The 17,334-nt window shown below is 34.5% G+C and overlaps 1 protein-coding gene across 2 annotated transcripts in view; it reads left to right on the top strand.

Annotated features, from left to right (window-relative positions):
- LOC149801686 (protein unc-13 homolog B-like) overlaps positions 1-17,334 on the top strand; it is a 271,956-nt gene that overhangs the window by 178,906 nt on the left and 75,716 nt on the right. For both annotated transcript variants that reach the window (XM_089955954.1, XM_089955953.1), the window contains exons 18-21: positions 4,350-4,391; positions 7,825-7,952; positions 9,067-9,182; positions 12,797-12,859. In XM_089955954.1, coding sequence (XP_089812080.1) covers positions 4,350-4,391; positions 7,825-7,952; positions 9,067-9,182; positions 12,797-12,859 — 349 coding nt within the window. The remainder of the gene's footprint in view (positions 1-4,349; positions 4,392-7,824; positions 7,953-9,066; positions 9,183-12,796; positions 12,860-17,334) is intronic.

Below are 17,334 nucleotides of genomic sequence, written 5' to 3'. Positions count from 1 at the left end.
AGGAATAATGTGAGCAAGTACTTCAGAAACTACATACAGTCCTTGTAATGTCTTTTGCAACCTGGGAAACAGTATAGAGTCTGAATGGTATGCACATAGTACTGTACTAAAATGTGTGGAATTGTTAAGACAAGATGTTATATTAACATAACCATTGCAGAAAAGACGTGAAATGGTCTAAAAGGGTACATAAGTGGTATAAAACAGTGCAATGACTCAATAAGAAAGAAACTGTTTAAATAGTTTTGTTTTGCAAATTTTGATCATGTTCGATAGGAACGTACTTCAGGATCATGCTGTACTAAACTAATGTCCAGGTGGTTCCCCTCCTATCTGGTTTCTTCAGAACAGCTGGACCAATTTTGAGCCATTGACTTCTCCCATAAGATTAATTATTATATAATATTGATTCATGGAGTGGTAGTCCTTGTTTATAACTTTGGTTTATCACCCTTGTATCAGATTTAAAGTTAATTTCTTGTGCAGCTTTATATTATTGAACTAATGTTTCAACTTGATTGCCTTCATTTATGTAATTTTTTTATGCCCACCATCAGGTGGAGCATATTACATTATGATGTTGTTCAGATGTTTCTCACTTACGTCAGAAACAACTGTCGAGCCAATTCTTTCCTCCTCCAGCTGAAAGTTTCCCCACTGGGGAAAGAATTCGCTAGGTGATTATTCACATCCCCCCCCTTTCAAAACAACAGGGTAGCCAATTCTCTCTCTCTCTCTCCCCCGCTGAAATAACAAGGGGGAAAGAATCAATTAGCCATTACTTTCCCTGGGGATGATGCTATCCTCTAGCCATTGCTTTCTGTCTTCTCCCCATTGTGTCATCAAGCAGTGTTGTAACATAGTGAAGGCATTTACAGTTGTACCAGCCCACCAAATCTTTTATACCATACTACTCAAATGCAAGGTACTCATACTTGAAAGTGTATTCTGTTTGGATTGAGAGATTCTTTATGATGTATTTTGGCCATATGAATTCAAAAGGCCATAACAGAAACTTCACTTTGTAATTAATTTTAACTTAAAGGACTGAGATTACAGTATTGTAATTAAAAATGGGTAAAAATGCTTATTCAACTCCCACTTAGAAAAGGTCATTTTTTATTAGTTTTTAAAACTTCTAGAAAATGGCACTTGAAAAATTTCTTGACTAATTTGAAATCATCCCTATACCATGAACATGAGAGCACAAACACAAGTTTCTTCATAATGTATTTTTCATCCTATCAAGCCGCACTGGTCACTGATATCGGGGATGAGTAAACTGAACTTTACATCTAAATGCTTAGTGAGTTAATTCCAAATTAAATTTATATCTTATGGTGAAGTTTTTAAAGTTGGAACAGTTGAATTGCTTATTACAGAGGCAGTTCAGTAACTATTTATACTAATTTTGTAATTACAGTGATGTAATCTAGGTACACCTTACAATTAAAATTATTTTAATATATTGTTTCTAGTTTGTTCATGTGAAGTTAAGTTATATGGCTAAAATACATGGCATAGACACCAAGAACACATAAATTTTAAGTAAAGGACTGATGATTTAATAAATCACAACTTTGATGTTTAATTTCATTATATCTATTTAAGCTTGAATGTAGCCATTCATTGATAATGTAGCATTAAAGTGGATATTAGAATGAACTAGGTCCTTCTTTCCATATTTTCACAAAAATGAATAATGTAAGAAAACAACCTTGACCTTACAGTGCTTTTAGAATTTCACAATAATTCCTAAATTTATGTACCGGTTAATTACAAAAATGAAAAGTAAATAAAGCGGAAATGCCTAGACACAGCAATGTTTGCCATTTTTATCCCTTGTCAGGTTTGCTTATGGTTTCAGACTAATTTATGGAGAAAAATGCAAGCACAGCAGTTAAACTCTTCATTAAATATATTTTGAAAGTGCTTTCTATTCTAAAACACACATTTTTGTTTACATGTTCATGTTTCAAGTTTTGAAACATTAGCTTGAATTTTTCATCATGAGATAACTTCCAGAGATCGGACAGTGATATAGTACACGTCAGATGGGTCATGTAGGCATTCAACACTGATTATTTCAGTAATGGGTGTCAATTTTTAGAATTTGAATCGCATACCTTTAAGTGGCAAGTATTCACTTCATTTGGTTTTGTATACATCCATATACCTTTGGAAGGTCATTTTTTAGATGCCCAGAGAGGTGTAGATGGCAAAATCAAAGTTAAATTATGTAGACATTTTTGGACAAAATGAACCTAAAGGTGTGATCCAGTACAATCCAGATTGAATGTCACACGCTGTGATGTCACAATTAAAGCTACACATATTGATAAACAAATTCATACTACCCTCGATTGTTTTGATTCCACTTGATGTGCCCTTTTTTGACCTAAGTTTGGTACATGGCCACCATTGTAAAAGTCCATAGCAATAGATAATTTTCATCTGGAAGTTTCTTGGTGACAGTTAAGGTGCAGAGCTTTCAATAATCATGTTTGAATAGACTTTGGTTAAAGAAAATTAGTGTTAAATTTTCAAAGAACAATTTATATTTAGTTTAAAATGAGTAAAGGTGCATACATGACCCATGTGACTTGTACTATAACAAATGACAACTGGGGAGTGTTTTAATGGTCAGTTATCTCTCAAAACACAAGACTGTGAATGTACAAAATTGTCTTTTGTTAACACAATTTTTATCAACACCTGCATGAAATGCATTTTGCCTGAGGCTTACCATATTGAACTACTTGGATGGTTTGAAGGGGAGCATTTCAGAAGTCATAAAGTACTGTCATTCAGTTTATGTCTAAAAAAAATCCACAAGGCAAAGTCATTTTTGCTTTCCTAATTGAAGATAGTGAAATTTACATAGTTTTGGTGACTTAGTCATCCTTCTTCGCCTGGTTGCTTGACTCATGATAGAGAGAGACATTTATTATTGTAATTACTGTCACTTTTAATGTTCATTTAAAAAAAGCTTACATATTTTCATTTTTTGAAATCAAAATCATTTTTGCAAAAATGATATTTAAATACATGTAGCATGTCATTTTTGGATATTGCTTTGACTTGAAATCAAACTAAATTCAAGAAAATGGGATATTTTATTTTCAAACCCTTCATTTCATTGATAAATTCCCTGTAAATTCTCAAGAAAATTCCCATTATGGAAAGTAAATTTGTGTATGATAGTGAATGCACAGGGATGTCACAAAGATTTTACTAGATGTGTGATATCATGTATATTTTAGCGCTTCCAAAACTTTTCAAGTAAACAACCAGCATTTGCTTGTTTCTTATTTTAGTAGTTTTTTCCTATACTTCAGAGGTAGACATTTTAGTTCCACTTACTCATGTAAATACTTGCAAAAAGTTGCAGCGAGTTGTTACTGAGCAATAGTTATTGGATATCTGCATTGGAGGTAAATTCCAAAATATTACCTGGTCTGTTCTAGGATGCACGATTACAGTATTCACACTGATTTTGAAAATGTTTGTGCAAGAAAAATCAGTCAAACATGTGAAAATCACATATTTTCAAGCTCAACCTTTAATTCAATGGTAAATTTCTCCTGTACATTTTTCAAGTCTTGTGTGTGTGTGTGTGTATGTATGTATGTATGTATGTATGTATGTATGTATGTATGTATGTATGTATGCATGCATGCATGCATGCATGCATGTATGTATGTATGCCATTTTTGATTTATCCAGTTTACTCATTTGAAAAGAATATACAAGGAATCTATTAGTTGAAACTGAATCAAGCAGGAAAATGATTTTCAACAACTACAATCAAGGAGAAGGTACAGAACCAGATGGTGTGAAACTGTTCAGAGATGAGAGAAGGTGAGAAGCAGTATGAAGTGAGAACAGTTTCAGAGTCGATTGAATGAATCAAAAATAGTACAAAAATGGTACATTAAAGACACAGCATGCAGAAAGGGTTGCAGCTGTAGGTCATAGTGTAGGTTTTGGGTAGTAAAGGATGGAGAATGTGTTGTTGACTTGTGGCAATTATAGATAATGAGACTTATTCTTGACATCCCGATAAGATGTTATACTGTATATACTTACTTATAAGTCAAGGCAAATTGCAAAAATCAAGGATCCTGGTCTGCTATGGCATACTTTGCCTGCACATCAGGGTCTACATTGTTTGTTCTACTGACTACTCCTAAGAAAATGCACAGACCAAGATATGCCAGTTCATCATAAACTGGCAGATCAGGGTCTGTGCAGTTTGCGGTTGGTCTTGACTTGTAAGTGAGTAGATATGGTTTATACTTAGCTAATTATGTAACATGTGTTCATTTGTCTGCTTTCTTGCATTTCAGTGAATGCCATAATTCTTCAGATAGAATAAAAGTTAGAGTTTGGTAAGTATGTTGTTCATCAAAATGCCCTGTCACATGTGAATAGATTCTTACAATGATTATAGGTGAATCATCCTCCCATAGAATACACCCTAATTGACTTAATGTGAACTGGAAAAAAATATGTCATTGCTTTTTTACCTTGTCATTAGTCAGAAATGAGATAATTAATGCAGTATTTGATGCATACTTTTGTTAGTAATTTAAAAAAATGATAAAAATGGTGAAGTATATTTGAGCGATCCAGAAATTTGTTTAATTTTTATTTCATCTGGACATTAGGCCATGTGGGCTTATGGTAATGCCGTGCTGCCTTTCTTCTGCTGTCACTTTTCTGTTCTGCTTTAATCTACAGTTGCTTGTTACCACATTTAGTTAATATTTCTGATATGATTTTGAATCAAACGTGGAATGTTGACTTGTATCATGAAAACCTCAGACAAGTACAATAATGAGCAATATCCACACATACTGAAGAGGTAATCTTACATCTGATAGCTGATCTTGTTGCCACATTAAAGGACATATTTCTGATCTGATGTTTTTGATCAGAGTTAGAATATGGGCATGTATCATGAAAATCTTGGATCAAATTTGATAATGAGTGGGATCCACACATACTAATATGGTGATCTTGGATCAGACTGGCTGAGCTTTTGTTACTACTCTGGAGGCCATATTTCTGACCCAGTTTTGATCAAACTTGGAATTTATGTTAATATCAGAATCTAATGAGTGGAATGGATGCATATATTTGAGGAGGTGATCTTTTGTGTGATAGGCAGGGCTTCTTGCCTATCTTGTAGCCATATTCTGATCTGACTTCAATTAGGTTTAAAATATGGCCTGTTTTCATCTTGACTTACATGCCAACCATTACATATTTGGCGTAATCATTACGTTTTTTTCCACAAAATTATTCATTACATGTAAACATATTTGGACTATGCATTTTCGTATATCCCCTTCCCAAAAGAATCAATAATTTGTTTTCTCAATTTTTATTAACATCCCATTAATCCCACAGACCATATTCTAGAAAAGACAGCTTCTATGTAACTATGACACGAGTACGCTTGTCTGTAGACTTGCATGCACTTTCCTAACAGTATTATGTTCTATTTATAGCAGTTGCCCTATTTCCAAGAAACATGCTGGTTTCTACTTTCAATCTTTTGACCTTGGTTTCTATTTATAGCACCTGTATGACTTAGGAGAGAACAGACTGGTTTCTGGAAGTATTTGTTACTAAAAGTTATCAGATTTATTACAGTCGATGCGTGTGAGCAGAAATGTTTTTCAAATCATTTCACAAATGGATTAGAAAAAGACGAAAAACCAATTCAAAGATGAATACATGAATTACACAATACAGCATTCCATTCTAGGGCAGCTTCACGCCACTTGCAGGCTAAGTGAAAAAGATTTTATTATTGGTCATGGTGGTAAAACAAAGAAACCTTGTATTAGCTCATTTTACTAACTCCAATACTAAGGTAACTTCTTTTTTACAGCAGAACTCAATTGTGGACACCAATTTTATAAATGCAGAGGCTTTATTTACTGAGTTCTTAATAGAACACGGACTACCCCTAACACCATAGCGGTAGAAGACTACGTTGGTCCTTTGTTTAAATAAATGTTTCTTGATTTCAAAATTGCAGAAAATGTGCACGTGCAAGAACAAAATCATCTAATATTGTTTGGTGTTTAGCAGAAGATACGTCACTTAAAATTGCAGAAGCCATGAAAATTGGGTCGTTTAGTATTGCCACAGACAGGAGTAGTGATGACAAAAAGTTGTACACAGTCTGTGTAAGAGACTTTGACATTGAAAAGGGCAAAATCAGAGTGCCCTTCTTTCCTTACCAGAATTAACAGTAGATTCCACTGGAGAAAACATGTTTGATTTGCTTGATAATGCTTTAAATAAACATAAGTTGGCAGAACTGTATGAGGTTTTCAGCTGATAATGCATCAGTGATGACTGGAATTCATAAAGGAGTCGCATTCTGTATTTTGAAAAATGTCTCCATCAGTGTACATATTAGGTTTTCCCTGCCATTTAATGCACCTTGCTGCAGGAAAAATAATATGATAAATTAGAAGAACTCATGAAGTGTCGAGTTGACATTCTACCTGACAATGTACCTCATGCAGACAGAGTTGATGAGCAATGGCACCTTATTTCCCAGCTAAAAGACCCAATAACTGGAAGATATAAATTTCCTCATCTTTGTCAGGTTATGAAGTGAATATTTGTTCTTTACCTTTCTAATGCTGACTGTGAGAGATTGTTCAGCATTGTTAACAAAAATAAAACTGAATTCAGATCCAGGCTCAGTAACCCAACGCTTAGTGTTCTACTGGTGTGCAAAACATTTGTAATCTCAGCTGGTACAAAGTGCTTTGAGAGTCGGTTGCTTTTTAAAGCTACATGTGCTGCATATGAAAACTTGAAGACTAATTGATGTTAAAAGACCAGAGGGGTAAATAAATGATCTTGCACATATGCTCATTGAATATTATCATGTTATATGTGGATTACTCTTTTTCTGCTTGGATTGCTCTTTTTGGCCATTTGGATTACACCTTTTTCTCACCAGGGGTTGGCATGTATGTCTTGATAAAGAGTCAAATTCAAAATTAAGATTCAAAAACATTTTGCTGCTAACCATGAGTCGAAACCTGCTTTTGAAATCAGTCATGTGGCCCTACTTGATGATGATGGATTGTGCCCAAAATATGTGTTTGAAAGAAAAATTGTGTTTCTTACTTTAAAAAAATATATAACTTTTTAAAACTTATTTGTGTTATTTCAACTAACAATTTGATACTGAGCAAGCTGTTTTAAAAGTTGTGGCTTAGAGCAGCAGGCTAATGTGTTGGAAATCATTTCACAGATTGTCAATTGAATGGAAATGTATGAGAGATTTTTGTTAAATCAGAGCTTATAGGTAGCCATTTATATAAAAGGATACAGTTTCATGTTGGGGAGGGGAGGGGATGGTGGTGGGTTTTTAAAAGCTGAAATTGATTGAATTTAGAGGTAATTTACCTTTATTTCATATATAAGTATATTTAGTGAATGACTTACAATTCAGTTATAAGTGAAATGCCTCATTCACTTGTATATTACTTGTAAGTGACCTGTAATAAGTGTAGTGAATGAATGGCTCATGTTCACATTCCACTTGTACATAAAGTGTACTTCATTTACAAGTGAAATGCCTAATTTGCATATGAAAATCCTGATTTGCATATAAAACTCTAATCGTTCACTTGTATATCACTTATGAGTAACCTATAGGTAAAGAAAATAGTTATGCCATTTGTAAGTAATCAATACAAGTGTTATATAAGTCAGGTAATTTTTTTTCCAGTGATACAAGTTACCGTTATTTTTTTCTCTTCATGCATGCCTTACTTTACATAGGGATGAAGATAATGATCTCAAGTCAAAACTTAGACAAAAGTTGACCAGAGAGTCAGATGATTTCTTGGGTCAAACTATCATCGAAGTTCGGACATTAAGCGGTGAAATGGATGTTTGGTACAATCTAGGTAAGTGTTCCAACAGCTTATTTTGGTAACATACAGAAATTGTTCATATTATGTGACTGTAATCTCTGCAGGGATGAAGACAATTCAGAGATGGCTTAACCTTGAGTCTGATAGTCATATTTACATGTGCCTCATGTTGTATTTTTTATTTAAACCTTTAGGCCACATTTAGATTAATGATGTGATGATTGTGAAAGCCCCAGAAACACTTGCTATTGCAAGTTATAGGCTATTGACATTGATAAACATTTACAAATTTCAAATTTTAAATTTTGTTGCATCAAATTTTCACAGCTGTCCATTTGATAAATCTCTTTATGACAAGTTTAAATTTGTTTAATATGCTGAAATGCAACAAATTTAGAAAACTCTTTCAAATTTGCTGCTTTATCATGCTTGCCAAAAAGCTTGTTTTCATTATCATATACCATATTTGCCAGCTTATAAGTTGATACTTTTTGACCTGATAGTCTGGGCTTCGTCTTCCACCCTGAATCAAACTATGTGGTTTGTGTCATTCGGGTCACTTTAATGTGTATTATAAAGAAATTACATACATTTACACATTACTACGGTAACCATAAAATTTTATCTTGGATAAATAAAATCTGTTCATTTTTTGCAGCAAATACCTTGTTTATCAATGTTGCACATAGTGATAGTTTGGAATCATTGTTATGTCTTGCAGTGTTTCAATATTATCAAAGTACACCACATGACAAGCGAACTCAGCATGTGTTCTTAGCAATATAAAAAACACTTCATCAGGACTTTTATACATATCGTATTTGTATATCATTGTGACTTGTGAATGTCAGATTCATTGTGTAAACAAAATGAAATATGTGGTCATCACACCAGTTTGTTTACACATCTGTAGCTAGGAAAACACATGTAAACTTTCAGGGAAAACGTAGGCTACTGAACATAGTGATGACTGAAATATATTGTATATTTGCTGACAGTACCCAGCTCTGCTTAAAATAAGGTCATGGTTGGGAATCATTATTGAAAGTCATTTAAAACAGTGCTGTTTCTTTGAAAGGGTTTTGTTAACCTTGTGCAGTTAACATTAATTAGACACATCATATTAACATAATCTGATTTACTTCAGAAAAGCGAACTGACAAATCGGCTGTCTCTGGTGCTATTCGTCTTCATATCAGTGTGGAGATCAAGGGAGAAGAGAAAGTGGCCCCATACCATGTCCAGTACACTTGTCTCCATGAAGTGAGTAGTACAGCACATCAACTCAATATTTTCAGTTTTGTTGTGCAGCTGTTTTTGGGGAGGGAGCCAAGTTTGAGATTTTTATGTCAGGGAGACCTATATCTTGTTAGATTTCACTTTTTTCTGCTTAGTTGGACTAACTTGGCTCTTGATAGACTTGGAAGGTTACCATTGTATCACAAATTCTTCTCAGTTCTGATTGAAGGATTGTATGGGTTACAATAATATTTGGTATGGGTGTGATATTAGAAAATAGAAAATTACAATTTTTCTGTCAAATTTCAAATTTTGACCACTGTTTGCCCTTGTATCACAGATTCTACTCAATATCATTTGAAGGACTTCATTGGTTGAAGCAACATTTGGTATGTGGATTAATATAGAGAAATTATTGTTTGATTTTTACCATTTTTGGTGCAAAATTTGACCTAATTATGGCCTTTGTTTAACTTTGAAGTTTGCATGCATCTTGAATCTCGATTTCTCTGATTGTACCATATTTTGGTCATTCATTTCTAGTAAATACATTTCTGGGTTTTTTTTGTTATTTAGTTTCAGTAATCTGCCTGCTGTCACCTCTCCATCTTAATCACATTATATTTCGTCCTGAAAGCCACTGAAGTTCAGTTAGTTGAGCATCAGACTTGTAACCTATGGTGGTGGGTGGTTCAATATCGACCCAGGCCAGTTGGGTTGGCTGCCTCAGAGTGTCTTTGGGAAAGGACTTAGCTCTCCTATTTTCTTGGAATAGTCTAGACAATAATGTATTAAAATCAACAAATCCTCTATCTATCTCATTCTATCATTTGATATGATTTCCTCTAGTTTGGGTCCTGCAATAAGAAGAGTTCTATAGTAACTACGATTTCCATCCATTGATCAGTCTTTCCATTCACTTATAACTAACATAGCTCTACAACCTTTGCATATAATTGGATGTCATTTGGCAGGTGAATTAACTATTACTTGTTTTTGTGCCTTTTAAATGTTTCATCTTTTCAGGTCAAATTTTGGTGAGAGTTACTGCATTTTTATCATCACTATAACATCATCACATCAACAGATCCTTGTAAGAGGCACAGCCCAGGAGCTATTGTTCTGATACATTTTGGAATGTCTATTGTCTCATTTCCATTTTGAACAGAGTTATGGCCCTTGACAGTAAATTTGATATCATCAAATGGGATGTTGCTTGTAATCAACATAGCTCTGTGAACCTTGCACGTAATTGAATGCCATTTGTTAGGTGAATTGCCTGGTACATGTTAATGTATCTTTTAAAGGTATAGTCTTTTCAGGTCTAATTTTAACTGAGTTATTGCCCTTTTCTCATTATTGTTACATCTCAACTACTGCAGAATCTTATAACCAGCATAGCTTAGGCTCAACTTATTCTGTTACAGTTTGATATGAACATTCTCTTAAATTCAAATTTACCGCATGTCAGGGCTTATTTTTGTTAGATGATTTATGACCCACTATAAGCTTTTTCTCCAGACTGGTTTTTGCAACATTACCAAAATTTGCTGGATTTAAACCAAATTTTTTTAGCACAAGGTTTCAGATTGATGAACCTTGACTGAATTTGATTTCAAGCATTTTGATGACATCATTTACATAAGTTATCTCCCTTGATTGCCTATTATTCAGACTTTGCTTTCTACAGCCTAATTTTACAAAGCTTTGATGGATTCAGCCAAATTTGGCATTCAGTTTTATATTGCAGATATGTTGAATAAGTTCAGTTTCAGTTATTAAATATTTTCATTTAGAAGAATCATATTTAATTTAAAAGAATCGCGTCCTCTTATTGCCCCTCCATTTAACTTTTTTCCAGAGCTTAACTTTACTGAAGAATTTTGCATTTTCAGCCAGAGTAATTATTCACATTTATCTTGATGAGACCCTGAATGAGTTGGATTTCCTGCCTTGTACATCATCATTTGCAAGAGATTTGGCCCCTAAATACCTGTCTTCTCAAGACTTTGGTTCACCAACAAAGGTTCTACTGTTTAAGGCCCTGCCAATCAACTTGTAGAAAACCAGACCCTTTGTGATGCACCCAATGCTACAAGCTCTTGTACTCTTTTCCTTTATATCATGTGCACATGCAGTTCAGTTAAATGAGAGAGTATTGTTTTTCTTAGCATCCCAAGGCTAAAATACTGAAGAAAGTAAGCTTTTGTAGTATCTTTTAATTTTGCTTCCATCTAAGTGAAAATCACTTACAATAAGCAGTAATATTTGTTAGCATCATTTGTAGAAGTGACATATTTGTGACTAAAATTTCTTCTGTGTTAATGAGTAACTTGGTGTCCATTGGTCTAATGTACATGCCTTTACAGATTACTGACATTTCATCTGTGTCTGCATGGGCTTGAGTGTGGGACTCGGCCAAAATGGGTATATCAGAAAGCTTGCCAGTAACTTCCTATGGGCCGTTTCTTCCTAGGGTTTTCGTTGTGTTTCCTCCACCAAATACAATAGTCAACATGTATAGCCCATCATGTGCTGAAAAATGGTGCTAAACCTATAACAACCAACCAACCATTATTAACTAAATGTATTCTACCTTTCATCATAATCTTTACCTGAAAATGTACCAGTAAAATATACTTGGGACCCGGAGCACTTTTAATGTCGTCACCCCTAGATGCAGTTTAGAATTTTTTATAGTTTAGAAAGGAACTCTTTGAGTAGTCTGAGTACTCTGGTATATATTTTTAAAAATTTTCTTGGGTTCCATGTATGTTTAAGTGGAACAACCCTTAATGTGGCAAAATTTTGTTCATGAAAATTTTCCATTTTACAGTATTTGCTCAACATTTTTAAGACTGTGACGTAGTATAAAAAACATTTGATATTTGTTTGGACCTTGCAGAGTTCATGCTGAGGGGATGATCCAATTGAAATTAAAAGTTTCACTAGAGTCTGTAATTTGCCCAAATATGTAAAACAGATGAAGATGACTTCAGTTTGATGTCACCACTATCAGTCTTTGCACTTTTTTTTATCAACTTTTGTGTCGGTATTTTGATTACTTATGTCTGCAGTGGTGTTAGAATCTATGAATTAAGCATAAAAAGTGAGTGGAATTTCATGCAATGTTCACTTGATCATGAGAAAAATATTTTCTTGTGGGTTTTTTCACTGATCACTAGTGAAGGGAAACAAGCTCATCATATTTCATCCAGTAAGAAAAGAGGACCTTTACCCTTGTATCTGTCACACATTTTCAATCGTAAACCATTTTCAAGGCTACTGTCTCTTTGCGTGTTAACAATTTTACTAAATCTAAGTAAAGAAAATTATAATATTTTCATAAACGTTAATGAGTATTTCTTTTCTTGTTATATTATTTGTCTCTGATGAAACAAGTTTAGATGAACAGTCTGAATGTTAATGTCATCACTTTTCCCACAGCTTTCCCATATTCTGGAGGGGGAGAGGAGTCACTTCACTCTAAAATTTGAGTCTAGCAGGAAAACCCAGCTTAATTGGAAACATTTCATGTTTGTTAAAAAGGAAAACAAGAAGAACTTCTAAAAGGTTTATCTAGCCATGAATCAGTAAGGCTTGCAGGTTTAGCCTGATTCTTGTTCTATATCTTTCAGAACCTGTTTCACTATTTGTGTGAAAATGCTGGGGGAACTGTGAAGCTCCCTGATGCCAAAGGGGTAAGATATAATAATAACCAAGAGATAAAGTTCAGAGCCAAATATAAAAGAACTTGCCTCTTTCAAATACAGTCCAGCCAGCTTTCAACAACAACCTTTCATATTAAATCTGTGTAGTCCTAGAGCAATCACATCTGTCCATCCATTCATTTCTACAAGATAACTCTACTGAGAATCATTGGCTTTTAACTAAATTTGTATGCAGCTTTATATTGTTGTGATCTTAAGTACAGTGGAACCCCGCTATAACGCGATGATCGGGGTCCATAAAATCGGATCGCGTTAAAAGCGGGGTCGCGTTAATGCGGGGTTTTACAATATTTAACTTTTTTTCCGAGAACATATACGTGTATACATGTACAATGATCAAAAGTCGGCTTATCATCAGATGAATATTAACTGGAATGCATTAATTAAGATATATTCAAAATAATCGAAGGCTATTATATTTATAGGTTATTACTGTGCATTAAAAACATTTACTAATTTTTATTTGTTTGAACGATAATACAGATTGACCGATAATACCAGACTATCGCTATATCATGAAAAGTGTATCAACACCGTATGCTACCGTGCCGTCGTGGCATGCAGTTCATCCATAATGGATGTAATTTCATTGAAAATCGTACAGATTTAAAATATTCAATAATTTTGTAATAGTCTGAATTCGTCGTGTAAAATATAGGATGAACAAAATATTGAAACCATTTACTTGCCGTCTGATATCGTACGGTCATTGCATGCAGCTATTCCCGGGTCTACATACGGTGTCCGTACAAATTTCATACCGCTAAAATTTTATCATATGCGACAACTGCAAGAATAATTAACAATCAACGCATGATTTCAGCGTGCAAATAACTTTTATTTCAGATTTTGTGAACATCAAAAGAAACATGTGAAAACTGCTAAATTAATACTTCTTTTAAGTTGAGTAATGCCAATGATGTGTCGACGGATGCGTTATTATCTGCTACCATTCCCTTTATCATTTCACGGCGATAATTTTGTTTAAATACGGAAATTATGCCTTGGTCAAGTGGCTGGATTTCTGACGTAGTGTTTTTCGGGAGGTACGAAACTTTGATCTTGCCATCACTGCTGACAAGATTTTCCGCTGGGGGGTGGGCAGGGCAATTATCCAGCAGGAGGAGAGCTTTTTCCTCCAGCTTGAGTTTTCGTAAATGAGCCCGAACATCTGGAACGAATGTTTTGTGAAACCAGTCGTCAAATATGGAGCTATTCATCAAAGCATTCTTGCTTTTAATGTACTGGAATGGAAGTGCCTTCATATTTACATGATGAAAACATCTGGGAGCTTTCGATTTTCCAATCATCAGAGGTCTGACTTTGTGGCTGCCAGACTTGTTAACACAAAATAAGAGAGTCACTCTGTCCTTCCTCTTCTTGAAACCTTCTCGTTTGTGACTGTCAGTCTTGGTTGCAAGGGTGCGATTGGGTAACATTTTATAACATTAACCAGTCTCATCGCAGTTGTAAACTTGGTCGGCTGTGTAGCAACCGTCCTCCAGCAACTTTTTAAGCCCAGTCGGGTAGGAATTGGCAGCCTCTTTGTCAGCGGAGCGGATTTCCCCAGACACAAGAACTTGGCTGATAGCGTGCCTTTTCTTGAATCTGTCTAGCCAGCCATTACTCGCCTTAAATTTGGAATCATCTCCATTGATATGGCGATCAAATTTCTCTGCTTGGGCTTTCAGAATTGGGCCAGAAATTGGAACACCTTCTGAGCGAGCTTGTACAAAAAATTGGTACAAAGCTGAATCTAGGACATTGTCATTAGCTAACTTAACCCTTTTACGCTGTAAACCAGTTTCCTCTTCAAGAATGTTGGGTAGACTACGGAGCTTTCCTTCATCTGTTTTCCACCCTCGCAAAGTGGACTCGCTGATTCCTAGATCTCTGGCAAGCTGAGTTTGTTGTTTGCCCTTCTTTAGTTGATCTAGGGCATACAGTTTCTCTTTAGCAGAAAACGACTTGCGTTTTTGAACTTGCTTTTCCATAACAGTAAAATATTTTTTTATATAAGCAAACAACGTACACAGATAAAGCTCAATAACTAAGTAATGAAGGCCTGCAATGGTTACGAATCACTTTTTATATAAAACAAAATTAAGCTGAACGGATGTACAATTTCATACCCTTTTAATTTACAGATAATAAAGTGGATATTATTTACTTTCAACTGTTTGTTGTTTGATCACACCGCCAAGCACAGCATACATGTTGGCGGCTTTCGTCCTTTGATGTTTATTAAATTGTGCGACTCTTGTATCAACCACAACTTTGTCTGCTGCTTGGCTGTGATTGCAGTTAAATAAGAAGCCCATGTCGGCTATTGTTTGAGCAACGACTGTATACAGAATTCATGGAAGACAATCACAAAGACGATTTACTGGCTTTACTCATGGATCCGTAATAAGTAACACTTCCGATAATGTTTACTTCGGCTTAACAATTCAAAAACCTAATGAAACCAGTTTTCTCTTCTAGAGTAGAATACGGAGCTTCACCACAACCTGTTCAAATTGATAAATTTCAGAAGCCAAGCGTTGTACACACTATTTCTCGTACGTTATATATATCGTATTATTTTAGAATTCATACACGATCACTTCTCCAAAATCACTTAAAGAACCAGGATAAATTGTTAAGTTCCGATCGTTTATTATTAAAAGTCATACGCGAATTCTTCCACCAAATTATAATAAACGTTTTACACACTATTTCTCGTACGTTAAACAAATATTTTCACGGTCCGATAAAAATACACGTAAATGAATTTCAAATATCAGGAACCATGCCACGATCATATTATTTTAAAAGTCACAACTAATCTCATGCCCAAAATGAAGTTAATTTTTTGTTTTGTTTTTTTTTACTTTTCTCCAAATTTTCTTTCTCCATGTGTGAATGAATATACGAAATTTCGGGAGCCATGCTACGACCGCGTTATATCCGAATTCGCGTTATGGCGGGGCGCGTTATAGCGGGGTTCCACTGTACATATGCCACCATTCCAGAAGGGATTGGGGTGGTGGTGGTTGAGACTCAGAAAGTGTTTTTTTGGTTTTGGGGTGGGGTGGGGGTTAATGTGCAAGACCCCAAATAAGCAAAGTTATCTGCTTAGTAACATAAACTATTAGAAAATGACAATATTAATATTTGAAATTAGATAGAATACTTCCAAACAAAACAGTGCTGGTAGACTTAACATTGTCACATATAATCAACACACAAATGAATATGCACACACACACACACACACATGCATCCACATATGCACACACTAACATATTCACAATCACACATATAAGTGTCTTTAAAATCCATGTGACTGGAATGAAGTATTAACTTGTAGTTGCTGATTTTGTTGCTCTTCATAGCTCATAGAAGGGTTTGAAGGTGAGACAGGCATCATTACTGTTGATCTTAGAGACTGGATGGTAATGATGTTCAAACTTCGCTAAAAATCTTGCTGAATTTTCTGAGCATTGAAGACTCTCTATCTGCATATGCCTATCTACAGGATGGTATTGATGTGTAACTGGATGCCATATAAAGTTATCCAGAAATACTAACATTGATGTAGTGACAAGTATAAAATGCTTGCTGCTGAGATTCACAACATAGGACTGTCAATCAGGACTTATTTACTTTGCTGGACATTGCTCACTTTGTAAAGGGCTCATCCATCCTTGACTTTTGTCATTTACTTTCATCAATGAATCGCACTTCAACACTGCTAGTGCTACCATTCCAAAATATGCAATACTCCTGTTTTGCATTTATATATGGAGTATAATCCGACTTGAGAAACATTGCTGCTGCTTATGAACTAGCCAATAATCATTAACAAAGATTTTAATTATGTAAGTGTGTGTTTATAGGTCTATGTGTGTGTGTGTGTGTGTGTGTCTATATATATATATATATATATATATATATATATATATATATATATATATATATATATATATATATATATATATATATATATATGAGAGTGGTGTATCATTGACAGAACATGCATACTATACGTATATTTTAGTTATATCGCATACAAATACACATATTTACACTTTGAATGGAGTTATGATATGCTCCGGGTAACTGTGTATTGACTGAATGAATGAACTCACATCCCTGTGAGTGTACCCACATCAAAAAATAGTTTTTTCTTATTGTTCACAATCACATATGCAAATTGATAAGTTGATTGTTTTCTTTTTGAGTTTCTATTTTTTATTCACACTTATTAAATCAATATAAGACACTCATGATTTAAACATGAGATATAGTTTTTCTGAAGAAAGTAGTGTACTATAAACACGGTTAGCTTCTTCTGCACAGAACCTGAATTGTCAGGCATATGAAAATTAGTGTGGAATAGAAACAAAGCAAAATGATGAACCAACAAGAGGTAGTTAAAATATTTTAATATATTGACAGTT

The sequence above is a fragment of the Sinohyriopsis cumingii genome, chromosome 4, assembly GCF_028554795.1.
Source record: "Sinohyriopsis cumingii isolate HCF-2022 chromosome 4, ASM2855479v2, whole genome shotgun sequence".
In the NCBI taxonomy this organism is placed as follows: domain Eukaryota; kingdom Metazoa; phylum Mollusca; class Bivalvia; order Unionida; family Unionidae; genus Sinohyriopsis; species Sinohyriopsis cumingii.
The sequence above is the reverse complement of the archived record's forward strand: the minus strand, read 5'-3'. Positions and strand labels throughout refer to the sequence as shown.